The sequence below is a fragment of the Leuciscus leuciscus genome (assembly GCF_965113295.1).
Source record: "Leuciscus leuciscus genome assembly, chromosome: 5".
Classification (NCBI taxonomy): Eukaryota; Metazoa; Chordata; class Actinopteri; order Cypriniformes; family Leuciscidae; genus Leuciscus; species Leuciscus leuciscus.
In genome coordinates, this window is record NC_138729.1 from 17,023,156 (window position 1) to 17,036,287 (window position 13,132).

The 13,132-nt window shown below is 41.3% G+C and overlaps 1 protein-coding gene across 2 annotated transcripts in view; it reads right to left on the reverse strand.

Annotated features, from left to right (window-relative positions):
• Positions 1–2,824: 2,824 nt before the first annotated feature.
• tecta (tectorin alpha) overlaps positions 2,825–13,132 on the reverse strand; it is a 44,011-nt gene continuing 33,703 nt past the window's right edge. Inside the window, exons 18-27 of one of the 2 annotated variants that reach the window (XM_082171367.1) lie at positions 12,803–13,089; positions 12,429–12,709; positions 11,083–11,193; positions 10,643–10,845; positions 8,241–8,404; positions 7,638–7,886; positions 7,331–7,493; positions 6,963–7,047; positions 6,399–6,518; positions 2,825–5,702 (exon numbers count right to left, since the gene is read on the reverse strand). In XM_082171367.1, the coding sequence (XP_082027493.1) occupies positions 5,599–5,702; positions 6,399–6,518; positions 6,963–7,047; positions 7,331–7,493; positions 7,638–7,886; positions 8,241–8,404; positions 10,643–10,845; positions 11,083–11,193; positions 12,429–12,709; positions 12,803–13,089 (1,767 nt within the window). In that variant the 3' untranslated portion in view covers positions 2,825–5,598. Of the gene's footprint in view, positions 5,703–6,398; positions 6,519–6,962; positions 7,048–7,330; positions 7,494–7,637; positions 7,887–8,240; positions 8,405–10,642; positions 10,846–11,082; positions 11,194–12,428; positions 12,710–12,802; positions 13,090–13,132 lie in introns of those variants that run through there. The other variant, XR_014206390.1, reaches the window with a different exon arrangement.

A 13,132-nucleotide genomic window follows, 5' to 3' on the forward strand; every position in this document is an offset into this window, starting at 1 on the left:
TCCTAACGCCCCAGTATAGTGACTATATACTGTCAAAAGAGCACCGTCCTTCGGATAAGACGTAAAACCGAGGTCCTGACTCTCTGTGGTCATTAAAAATCCCATGGCACTTCTCGTAAAAGAGTAGGGGTGTAACCCCGGAGCCCTGGCCACATTCCCTCCAATGGCCCTTCCCAGTCATGGCCTCCTAATAATCCCCATCCACTGAATTGGCTCTATCACTCTCTCTCGTCTCTCCACCTGTATCTGGTGTGTGGTGAGCGCACTGGCGCCGTTGTACTGTGGCTGCCGTTGCATCATCCAAGTGGATGCTGCACACTGGTAGTGGTTGACGAGAGACCCCGACATGATTGTAAAGCGCTTTGGGTGTACAGTAGTATTAAAAGCGCTATATAAATGCCTCATTCATTCATTCGGATCTAACAGTGATTTTTTTGGGCGATGTTTTTTCCTTCACTTTATTTTTCAGTTTTTCCCCCATATGGCTCTACCCGCCGTCCAGCTTCTCTGCCTGGAGCAGGGAGACTGTCCGATGGAAGAACACACTTGTGACTTTATCCAGCTTGCGTGCCAGACACATTACTCAGACCGCTCGCTCTGTGTATTTTATCACACCAGCCTGAGCGAGCAGTCCAAGGCACGCATTCCAGTGGGCGGTCCGAAGGAGGATTTCGCCGCATTCGTGGAGTAGAGTAGGGTGAACAACAATTCACCATTCACCATCGGCCCTGCTGAGGATGACATCACCACCAGCCCCACTCCATCACCGCCAGAGATCAGCCATCCACCACCAGCGAGTGACGCGACAGAGAAGTAGCACGTGCCCTCTGCAGACCGTGAAGACCAGCCTGCCGCGATAGACGAGCCCGTACCGAAGATAAGGACGGAGAGTGATAATCCATACCAAGATAATCGCCACAGAGCCCGGACCACAAACGGAGTCTGACCAGGTGCGTGAGCCGGCAACACTGTGCGTTGCAGAGGGAATGCTTGTGGAGCTCGAGGGCTGGGAGGAGAGCCCCGCCCACACCACTACTGCTGTGGATGAGATGTCAGTGGCCTCTGGCATATATTATGAGCAATTGAAGGACATTTTTGAGGACAGCCTCATAGACTGGTTTGGCAAGGTAATTCCCGTTTCTCCTGTATCTCCAGAGTTCCCAGTATCTCCAGCACCCCCTGTATCTCCAGTGTCCTTTGTATTACCTGAATGCCCGCCCAGCCTCCCTTTCCCACCTCCTCAATCAGCCAGTTCCTCAGCCCTGCCTCCGCTGCTGTCCTTCAACCCCTCTGCAGCTCCCATATGTGTTGAAGACCTGCCCAGTGTCTTCAGGCCACCAGCTCCACTTAGCCTGGAGGATCCACTGTCTCCACCAGCGATGTGCCCATCGCTCCACCTCGGCCTGTTGACACTTCGGCTCCGCCTTTGCTCCTCCTTCCCTCGGCTCCACCGGAAACCATCAGCCCTACGGCTTCTCCAGGCTCCCTCGTCCCTCCGGCTCCGCCTTGGTCAGCCGTCGACCTTCCTGCACCTTCGGCTCCGTCTGACTCCGCATTTCCACCAGCGTCCTTCCTTCGTCCTCGGTAGCACCGGCTCAGCCTCTGTCCTCGGTACCACCGGCTCAGCCTCTGTCCTCTGGTTAGTGCTGGGCGGTGTACTGGTTCATAACGAATACCGGTGTTTATTTTTGTTATGATATGAATTTTTTAAATACCGCAATACCGGTGTATGTCGCTTTAATAACGATCGGAACGCGGCGCGGTCCTTTTTCACTGTTGCACTGTGGTGATGCGTGTTACTAAGCGTGACTTTGAAGATGGATAGGTTAAACTATAATTGATAGCTGTCAAATTATATTACAGTGTTTCCCATACATTGGTTCACAATATCAACACAGCCTTTTGCAAAATCTATTTGTGGTTGGCATTGACATCGTTAAATAAACATGAGCACTGCACGTTTCAAAATCAAAACGCGGCGTGGGTGTTTTTATATGAATGTATCTGAAGTGAACTGACGGTCTTTAGAAAAGTTTCTTTGTTATTACGATTGAATCTTTCTTTATCTTTCCTGATAAAGCAGCATTTATGAGCGTTGCTGCTTTGTGTACAGCCGTTACCGGGGAAACTGCTATTTCTGCCGCTCCTAAAGCGCCTCCTGCTGGCACCTCTTTGTAAACAGCCTTGCAAACCTGTATAAATACTAGTGTGGATTTTAGTCTACAATATTCACTCATGACAGTAAAATAGGGCATTCTAAGTCAATCTACTGCAGTATTTCCTCTCTCACTCAGTGAAAAATGGGTTTTGCACCCAGTCATGCTAAAAAAAAACAATAAAAAAAAAACGTCATATACCGTGAAACCGGTGTAATTTAGAAAAATACCATGATGTGGATTTTTGGTCATACCGCCCAGCACTACCTCTGGTATTCTGGCTCCACCTCGGACGCTCGTAGCCACAGCTCCACCTCAGTCTCCAGGACCAGCGGCCTCGCGTGGGCTCATCGGCTATTCAGCTTCACCAGGGTCTCCACCTATGGCATCATCTCCGTTGGTCGTCCCGAGGGTGTCGCCTTCCAGCAAGTCATCTACACCATGGCTCCTTCCGCCTTCGACTCCGCCCTGGGGCCTCGTCCTGGCTGGTCTCTGGCATTTCATCTGGCTCCTCCTGCTCCTTGCTCCCCACTGGCTTCTCCCACCATCCACTCCTCCATAGACTTTTTGTTTTTTGTTAGCTCCATGCCGTCCTCTAGAACCCCCTCCCCTCCTCAGTTGGACTATGTACGGCGCGAGGAGGGGGCTTTTTTGGAGGGGGCGTACTGTTACATGTATGATCTGTTTGATCCCTTCATTGTTTTTTTGGTTTAGTCCTGTGACCTAGTGTTCCATGATTGTTCTAATTAGTCACGTCTATCACATGTGAATTGTCAATCACCTCATTAGTTATCTTGTTAGTCCCTGTGTATTTATTCCCTGTGTTCTCCTTCAGTCTTTGTACGTTATCATCAATGTAAGCGTGAGAGTTTGGTTATTAAATGTTATTTTTTATAGCTTAGCTTTAGATTTTTTACTTCGGGCGACTGCATAGTCTTGAAAATTCATAAGTTGTGTTCATTTGTGAAAATTGTTGATGGACAAGTGTAAGTATCGAACTTTTGTTGATCACAGAGCTTGTTTTTTTGGGATAATCCAAAAGCCTATAGAAAATGCCCAACCCTAACCCTTTTTGTTGAGGGAACCAGTGTGATGATAACTGCCAGTTGGCCTACAAAGTGACGTCATACCTGCACCGCTCTATACTGGATCCGTGCAGTATGTCTTAATATAAACAATTTTTTTATGTTAATCTAACTAAATACTTATTTTTCATTGTTAATCTAACTAAATACTTATTTTTCATTTGTTATTTTTCATATGATTATTTAATTTCTGTACCTAATCTGTAGTGTTAAATTTACCTGAAAAGCACTGTTTATTTCATTTGCATCTTTGTTCTATTATTGTGTTCATTTGTACTATTGCTTGTAGATTGTTATTTGTTCTTTTATTACAGACTGTTACTTGTCTTTAATAGTGTTTGAAATGTATTTATGTAGAATTTTTTGAATTTGCATTGTTCTTGCATTTCATGTAAAAAGTCTGGAGAGAAAAAAAAAACTAGCCAATGACGTATAGTTTCAGCGAATCCGTAGAGGGTTGAGAAGTATAATATGATGATGCCGATAATGATGACGACGGCGAAGAGTGTGTGTAGTGATGTAAATTTCAGGAGAGAACTGACTCATGGGGAATGGAGGAATGCATATTGGCTAAAGTCAGAGTAATTAAGTAATGCACTGCTACCTATTAAAGCAGTGGACGCAATCTGAGAGTGAGTCAAACAGAGACTGTTACTGTAGGATACAGTAGTTACTATAAACACTGCCTTTACTGCCCACTCATTAACGCTAACTATTGAAAACTGCCATTGAAAACGGCTGCTGGTCTAATAAAATTGCATGAACGATATAATCACCAATAGACAGGGTTGCTAATAGTAAGCTTAGCTGATGTGGGTAAGTTATGTCACATGTTTAATCCTGCGCTAGAGCCTCCCCGCACAACCCTTAAGATCCTTACCAGTGGAATTCCAGTTCATCCTCCTGAGTGACCAGAAAAATATCCCTGTATTTCCCTAAACACCACACGCTACTTTAAGATCCAGCAGAAGATCATACGAGACGGGCTCGGCGTTACGCACTCGGATCAGTTGGTTGGAGTGACAGCATACCAGCACAGGGTCCTGATCCAATATGTGCTTTTCTCAAGTCGGGATTTAAGGAACCGCCTCCCAAGCGGTCGCCATAGCAACGCGGATCGCTCTCTCGCGCGCTCTCTATCTTTGGCTTGCTGCAGAAGCCATGACTAATACACTATGAATAGAAGCAGAATCAATGTGAATTGCTCACTTTATTCTCAAATAAATCATATCGGATTAAAACAAACAAACAAACAGCCCATAGAATAAGAAAAACATTGTTACAGTAAGTATGGACATCAAGGGTTTGGTCACTTGACTGCATACAGTAAGTGACTACAGCTGACTACATAAGTTGCCATGGTGTTATGGCTGTCCCAAACCTACAGGAAATGCAGTATAGTTCAGCTGTGGTGTCATGTGTGAAGTGATTAGAAACAATCCTTGAACCTTTCTTTAATATCATCATCATCATCATCATCATCATCAAGTCAAGTCAAGTATGGGTGATATTGCCAGACTAAATTGCAAATGGAGTTGATGACTGATGGAGTTAAAAATTCACTTTATGTCAGTGATTCATACAGTACATTGAGTATTTATTGTACAGGACAAAAGTGTTCACATCCATCAAACATGGCCTACTATATACAGCTTAAATAAATGATGCTTTAAAAGTTGGCTACTCAAGAACATTTGTATTTTGGTACCGAACGCCATTCACTCATTTATCCAAAGGAATACAAAGCAACACAAATGTTGATTGGCATTTTGATCTCAGCATTACTTTAATATGGCAAAAAGGGGTTTAAATACCAAACAAAATGGCATATTGAGAATTAGAGCAGGAGAGGATATGCATTTCATCAAATCAACTAAATAAAAACAAACAAACAACATAACGTGTTGAGAATTATCATCCATTCTTGCAACATGTGCTCTCACTCTTCAGTGATTCTCATCATCTAATAAGTAATACTTGCTAATCTGTCATTAGTGGCTGTGAAATATTCAGTAGCTGTCTCTCTATCACTACGTTTCAAAGTGACAGTTTCCTTTTTTTGGTTTCTGGGGTTAGATGTTGTGCCAAAGAAAAGAGTTGGATTCTTTCAGGGTCTGAAGGGTGTCATGTATTTATGTTGGACCGAGGCACGTTGTTTTATGTCTGAGATATCCAGCTGGTGAAGGATCACTTGGTTGTATTTGATCACAGTTTTCACTTCGATGAAGGGAACTGCTCAGAGGTGGTCTTCACCGCAGGGTTGCTGATGCATCACATGCATATCCCCTCACTGGCTGTTTTGCTTCTCCCTTTTGTCTGTATACACCTCTCTCTCCCTTGGCATTGCTTGGTGGATGTTAAGAGAAGAAAATTGAGGTGTGTGTTTGCAGTAAGATGTTAATGCTTACAACAGCAGCTGCCAGAAGAAGCAGGGGTTGACGGTCAGTACTCATACTGGTGACTGTTAAGACAGAGAAAGAGAGATGAGAGGTTCATGAGAACGGAGGGTCATAGTCAAGTCATGAAGAATGCACAAGACTTACTTTGGTTTAGAGTTACAGTACAGAGAAGCTGAACTGAGCCAAAATAGTGATGTCTAAGGTTGATGCTGCTGACATTTAATATGCAGAGGATCTATTTGTGTGAGTGTAGTGTACAAAAGTGTGGACAAACAGCAGTATAATGACGAACCTCTGGTGAAGGAAAATGTTCCTAAATTAAATATACAAAATTTAGTTATGGTTCTTGAATTTGATTGGATAAGCTTAGTGGTGGTGCTTTTCAGTGACTTCACTACAGGTCAATGACTGATTTGTTCAAACACACTGATTCGTTCAGGGACAAAATAATTGAAAAAAGACTGGGCAATTCTGAAGTTTAATGGTGGTGACATTGAAGTCCTGCAACCGTAGTGTAGTTTGTTTATAGCCTATGTTTAGCTTTTTACTTCTGGTTATATTGTTAAGGCTTCAAAATTCCTAAAAGTTGTGTTTATTTGAAAAGATTATTATGATGAACAGAATGTGTAAAAATCATAAACTTTTGTTGGTCACAAAGCTGCTTTTCTGCGATAATCCAAAACCCACTGGACAAAATCCACCAATTATTTTTTCTTTTTAAAACAGTACATGTAAATGTGTGTGTGTTCGCATTTCACCTCGGCAGCTCTTCCCATCTCTTTGCAGCATTCCTGTCACACAGCTGCACACAGCGCCTGTTACTTGACTAGTGCAGATCTGCTCACAGCCACCATTATTCTCTTCACACCAGTCTGAATCTGAAACACATACACATGTTAGGTTTTCATGTTTTATGGGGACAATTCACAGACATTTAACTGTACAAACTGTATATTATATGCCCAAACCTTAAACCTACCCATCACAGAAAACTTTTTGCATTTTTAATTTTCAAAAAAAACATCCCTTAGTATGATTTCTAAGCTGTTTTCTTCCTGGGGAACAATAAATGTCCCCACAAGGACTCAAGGACAAGGATTTTGGATATTGCCATCAATGTGGGGACATTTTGCCCCAAAAACATAGGGTATACCTGAACCACACACACACACGTTTATAGCTGTAATCACCTTGCTAAAACTCACATACACACTCAAATATACACCCATCTTATTTTGTCTTCACTATTGCTGTTTTAAATTACACACATATTCCTCATACACACTCAGGATTCATGCACAACTCTGAAATATACTCCATACCTCTTCTTCTGATTGGTCCCACTGACAGGATCTGTTCTTTATGCTGACTGTAATCTGTATAACTTCGTTTGTTATGAGGGCAATTCTGTAAAAGCAAGAAAGTTATTATAAATAAATAAAAAAGAAGTAGTTCTCAAAGAGATGAACAAGATGTAAATCATCACTAAATCTACTCTACATCATGTTTGCATTGGTCAGTTCAAGCTGTTGTTCAGTGGCACATCATGTACCAACCCCCTTTACCATTGTCTCTATTGTTATAAATGGCAAGACAACTAAAAATACACTAAAAATGTGTTTGTTTATTTGTATGTGTGTGTGTGTGTGTGTGTGTGTGTGTGTGTGTGTGTGTGTGGACAAGCTCTCACCACTTTGCAGGTGTTGGTCTCTGAGTCACACAGAGACACGTCACAGTGCAAATGCACCTCATCATAATCACCAATAAATTTAAAGACGGTGACGTGGAAGCGGCAGGTGAGGGACACGCCATTCTCAGCCATGCCGATAGTGTTATCCTTGATGTTAGGGCACCTGGAATTAAAGTTACAGTATGTGATGTGAGGGCTGTAAACTCATTGGTATGTTTTTGTTAAATATTATGTTAAATATGTATTGACCTATGCTCAGTGCTAAGCATAGTTTGTGTATGATTATTTTCATAAGCTATTTCCTTACCCTCTCTCTATGATAATGTAACGAAGGCGATCACTGCTGTAACGAGATGGTGTAGCCCAGCACATGTTAACAATGAGAATAAGCTGTTTATCATCTGCTCCTTCCACAAACACCCCCACAAACAGAACATCCCTGGTGCTCAGCACCACCTCTCCCTCCCGGTACGGATGTCGGTACGAGGCGTTCTTATACAGGGCCATTTTTGTGATGAAGTTGCCCTCTTGGGTCGGCAGTGTGAGGTTTATTACACTGTGAACAGCAGAAAAAAAGGGGGAGAGTTATTATCTTTATCATTTGTCCCATCTCTGGAGCATCCAACTGTACAATGTTAAAGTGCAGGTAATATGATATTATGCTTTTTACTATATTTGTTATTAATTATAGTAAATGTGTTGTAAAATGTGATGTACCTGGCTAAAGAGATAAAAATAGCCTACCATGATAATGTTATATAAACCAAGGTGCAGTATGATTACTATATGCAAACTTTCTGTTATTTACAGTATTTGGTTCTCTGAGGTACTTCAAAGAATACACAATGGTATTATACAAGGTAATACAGTGGTAGTTTTTGTGAGGGGTGCATGTTGTCTGACAGCTGACCTAAGCATTGGCTTCAGTACTGTCTCCAGAGAGATCTTGATGTCCAGTTCATAGGCACAAGAAAACTCCACATTGATCGTCTTATCACGTGTTACTACATTCCCTGTGTTGTTCACACTCTCGATCCACACCGTGTTCTTGTACATAATGTGTGTTCCATTTGACTGCACTCACACACACACACACACACACACACACACACACACACACACACACACACACACACACACACACACACACACACACACACACACACACACACACACACACACACACACACACACACACACACACACACACACACACACACACACACACACAAAGAGAGAGAATTATGGTGAATTGAATTAGCTTTCCACAGAAAATAACATATTCAGCCATGCAGACAGTATATATTTAGCCAGCATACAATGAAAGCAAAACCATAATGAAAAGAATATGAGTTTATCTTCTGTAATTCTGAACACACACACACACACACAAAAAAATTGTGAGAATGAGCAAAACATATTTGTAAAGACATTTCATGGTTTATTTTGTACCAACCTGAATAATTTAGAAACTGAACTATTACACATTTAATACTCTTATACATTGGACCATTGAGGACCATTTTTTCTTAATCTGTGATATTTATCAAAGCATAAGTCTAACTTTAACTCATTAATAAGCTTGCAGCATCCTTAAGGACTCCTCTCACCCAGCCCACAGACTGTTTTCTCCCCTGCCCTCCGGCAGGCGTTTCAGGTGCCTCCGGACCAGGACCACCAGACTAAAGAACAGTTTTTCCCCCAGAGCTGTCTCTTTATTAAACTCTAACCCTCATTGATCCCACTCCCCTCATATACTGACTGACTCTCCTCTCCCTCCTCACACCTGCCTCCATTTAGTTATTTGCAATACTATAATGTTCATTTGCACTGCTGACTATTATTATAGTAACAACTGTTTACATATGCATCTTGCACTACTTACCTACTCACCTTGACTGGAATATGCTCAATTTGCACTGCCGACTGTTTATTTATACAGTACCAATTGTTTACATATACATTTGCAATACCGTACTTTAACTGTAATATGCAATTACTTTCCACTGCACTTTTACTCGGATAGCTTCTGTCCAAACTTTATTTGCACTACTTTAAATCCATTGTTATACTGCTCATCTTAGCCTAACTTATTACATATATCTATCTGCAAAACTCTGTTTATAGTAATAGCCATCTATATATTATGCTCACATTCTGTTTATAGTAACAGCCATCTGTATATATATTCATAGTACATATTCACCTGTATACTCTGTTTATAGTAATAACCATCTGTATATTATGTTCATTGTACAGATCTATCTGTAAAAATTCTGTTTATAGTAATAGCCATCTGTATATTATATTCAGTACATATCTAGCTGTAAATTCTGTTCACAGTAATAGTTATCTGTATATTATATTCATAGGACAAATCTATCTGTAAAATTCTGTTTATAATAGTATTTAACTCTATATTTATTCAGTACATATCCATGTCCTGCACTTATGGAACCACTGTATATCCTGCACTTGCTGCTATTGCACTTCTGGTTAGACCTAAACTGCATTTCGTTGCCTTGTACCTGTACTTGTGTAATGACAATAAAGTTGAATCTAATCTAATCTAATCTAATCTAATCTAATCTAATCTAATCTTAAGATTTTAATTACATGGATGGTTTAATAAATAAAAATATATTTTGTGAGTGTTGAACTCCAAAAAAGGTATACTTTTAGAGCTCTATGGCTGTATCAAAACCAAAACCTAACTTGCCTTCTCGTAAAGCACTTTTATTCAACAGTACTCAGACTTAAATTGTTTTTGAGATGCACTTCATACTGTAAGCAATCTCTCGCGCACAACACAAATAGCATTATAAATTATATTATTATTATAAACTGCTTTAATTCTCAAATAAGCATAAAAACATGCAGCAAATTCTTAAATAATGCACTGCAATCACATGGAACTATTTCCAATTATACTTTTCAGCACTGAAAAAATAGATTAATTTCCACCATATTGGATGGAAACTAATCATTGAACTCATCGCAAGATAGCATATAGGATCTACATGAAATGATCTCAATTGTAGGCCGAAAAAAGCTTTTTTGCACAGCCTATAACTACCTTGCTGAAATATATATTTAACTAAAGCTGGTTTGCTGGTCTAAGCTATTGCTCCAAAAAATGTTTTTAATACAAATTTGATCCAAACTTGAAGTTCTTTGCTTGTATTCACATGTATGGAAATGGATGTGAAAGGAACAGTACATTTTCTTTACCAGGACCAGTACTTTCCATTCTCTCGCAAGAGGAACAGTTGAGACTGCTCTTGAACAGTTGTTAATGAGAGATTTGTTCACCTGTACAATAGAGCCACAATGTCCCTTGGTATTGTTGATATGGAAGGAGATGAAATCCTCTCCCTCGATACCAGCGCAGTGCTGGTCGTTAATTCGTACATCCTCCCTCTCAAAGCCCAACTGGAACAGGCGGCACTTAGAGATAGAGACCTCCATCTGAGCATGTTTACAGGTCACCTCTGCCTGGATAATGTCATCCTCACCTACATCACAAGAACAAGATGTTCTGTATTGTCTTTTAAACGTTTCCTCAATATTTCATACCAATTCATACTGTGACCTTTTAATTTAGCAGTTAGCCCACTACTATAACATAAAAGGTAACTTGTGCAGGATGGTTTATGTGCCTGGGTTTAATACGTAGGGTTTAAGTGTGAATAATAATAATTTACAAATGGATTTTTATTTATTTCTTCTACAGTATGATTTGTTTTACTCACTAATTTCAGTGCTAGGTAGCTCAGGGCAGCCACACAGATCTCCTCCATTCTCTTGCTCACATGTGTTGTTAGAGCAGATCTCTCCTGCACAGGGGTCATAGATCCATTCTGCTAAAGACAGGTCCAGTTACAAAGTTAGCACACAGAAACACACGCACACACACACACACACACACACACACACACACACACACACACACACACACACACACACACACACACACACACACACACACACACGCACACGCACACGCACAAACACACACAGAATAAAGTTCATTAACAAGGTATCATTATATTCATCTGCTAATTCGTAAAGTTTTTTTCTGATAATTTCAGAAAATTGTGTCTATTGCAGGTTACACTATAGTTGTACAATTTCCAGCTATAAGTGCAAATTAAAAAACAAATTAGGTTAATTTTTGTGTGTGTGTGTGCAAATGTTCAATGAAAAATACATATTTTCCTTTTCAGATCCAAATAAAATTTTAAAAATGACAATTCCGGTGAATTCCGGTTGATTGGGACACTTTTTCCAAGTCATCTCAATGGCAAAAAATGTCCCAATCACCTAGCCTGGGAAAACCCAGACAACTTCCAGCAAATTTAGATTTGCTCTGCAAGTAGTCTGGCAAAGAGCTCATTCAAGCCCATTTCTAATCCGTCGAAATCGCGGCACCAATCAGAAACGTTGAGGCGGGCTTTACACAATGACAATCGCTCTGATTGGTTTTAGGTCTATCCAATTGCGCCCAGAGTCATTTGAGCGACGTCCGTTGGTGAAGCGCACCAACTTTTAAATGCATTATTATATTCAAATTGCAAACACATGAGGACAGTCTCCATGAAAGACCCACTGGCAGATGAACGTGCTACTACATTTCTCTCCAAAACGGTAGGAAATTAAATGAGATTTAATAGAGGATTTTAACTGTGACAAGATGATTGACAGGGCAGTTTACGTGACAGGATGCACGCGACAGATCCGTCTGATAAAGATGACGAAGTAGTATGTAGTATTTCTTCTCAAAAAGAGTACATACTTTTATGGCGTAGTGTAACTTAGGCGAATTGGGACGCAGCATATGGCTTTACACGATGACGATTGCTCTGATTGGTTTTAGGTCTATCCAATTGTGCCCAGAGGCATTTGAGCGACGTCCGTTGGTGACGCCCCTTTGGAAATGAGTTATTAATGAAGCTTTGCCAGACCATAACTCAGTTACTACTGAGAATGGTCTGGTTTTAACCAGGCTACCAATCACCCTGAATTCACCCTAAAGCCTGGCAGCCTTTCACTTCCTACACTTCTCCTTCTTATCCTGTAGGTGGCAGCGTCCCCTTACAGCAGTTTTCCAGTGCGATCCATTTGGTGGTAAGTGTGCCGAAAGAGCGGCAGGCCTCAGCGTAGGCTGCCATAGAGCCGCACACCTGGGCCTTGCGGTGGTTGTAGCAGCCGTCCATGTAGCAGGACTGGTAGAAGGGGTGAGGGTCCAGCAGGCCGTGGCAGGGCTGGAAGAAACCTTTCAAATCTGTGAGTTTCAGACAGTTGTCCTCCCCCTGGAGCTCTGACACTGCTGTATTATCACAGGACTGAGCCAGGGCCACATACTGTGTCTCATCGCAACTATAGGCAAGAGTCAAGCATAAAGAGGACAAGATGAAATCTATTAATAATTAGTGGTAAATAAATATAACAGCACAACTTTTTCTTGCTAACCTGTTCTGCATGCCGTTGGTTTTCCAGCTCTGAGCGAGCTCCAGTGAGCTGATGGCAGGTTTTCCACGAGAGGTGATATAATCATCATTAGGGTCCCCGTTAAAGTTCCCACACAGTCCACACACCTTGTTCTGCAGCCGTGGGCCCATCATGATGCTCAGGGTGTTGAATCGGTTATAACGCACCTGGATGTCCTGAGGAGTGTCAATCACTAGGAACCCTTCTGATGTGGATACTCGTGTCATTAGACCTGTGACAAAAGGTACGGACACGGGCGTACCATTTACCTGAGTTAAAAGAGAAAAACACTCAGCATTTAGCTTAAAACAT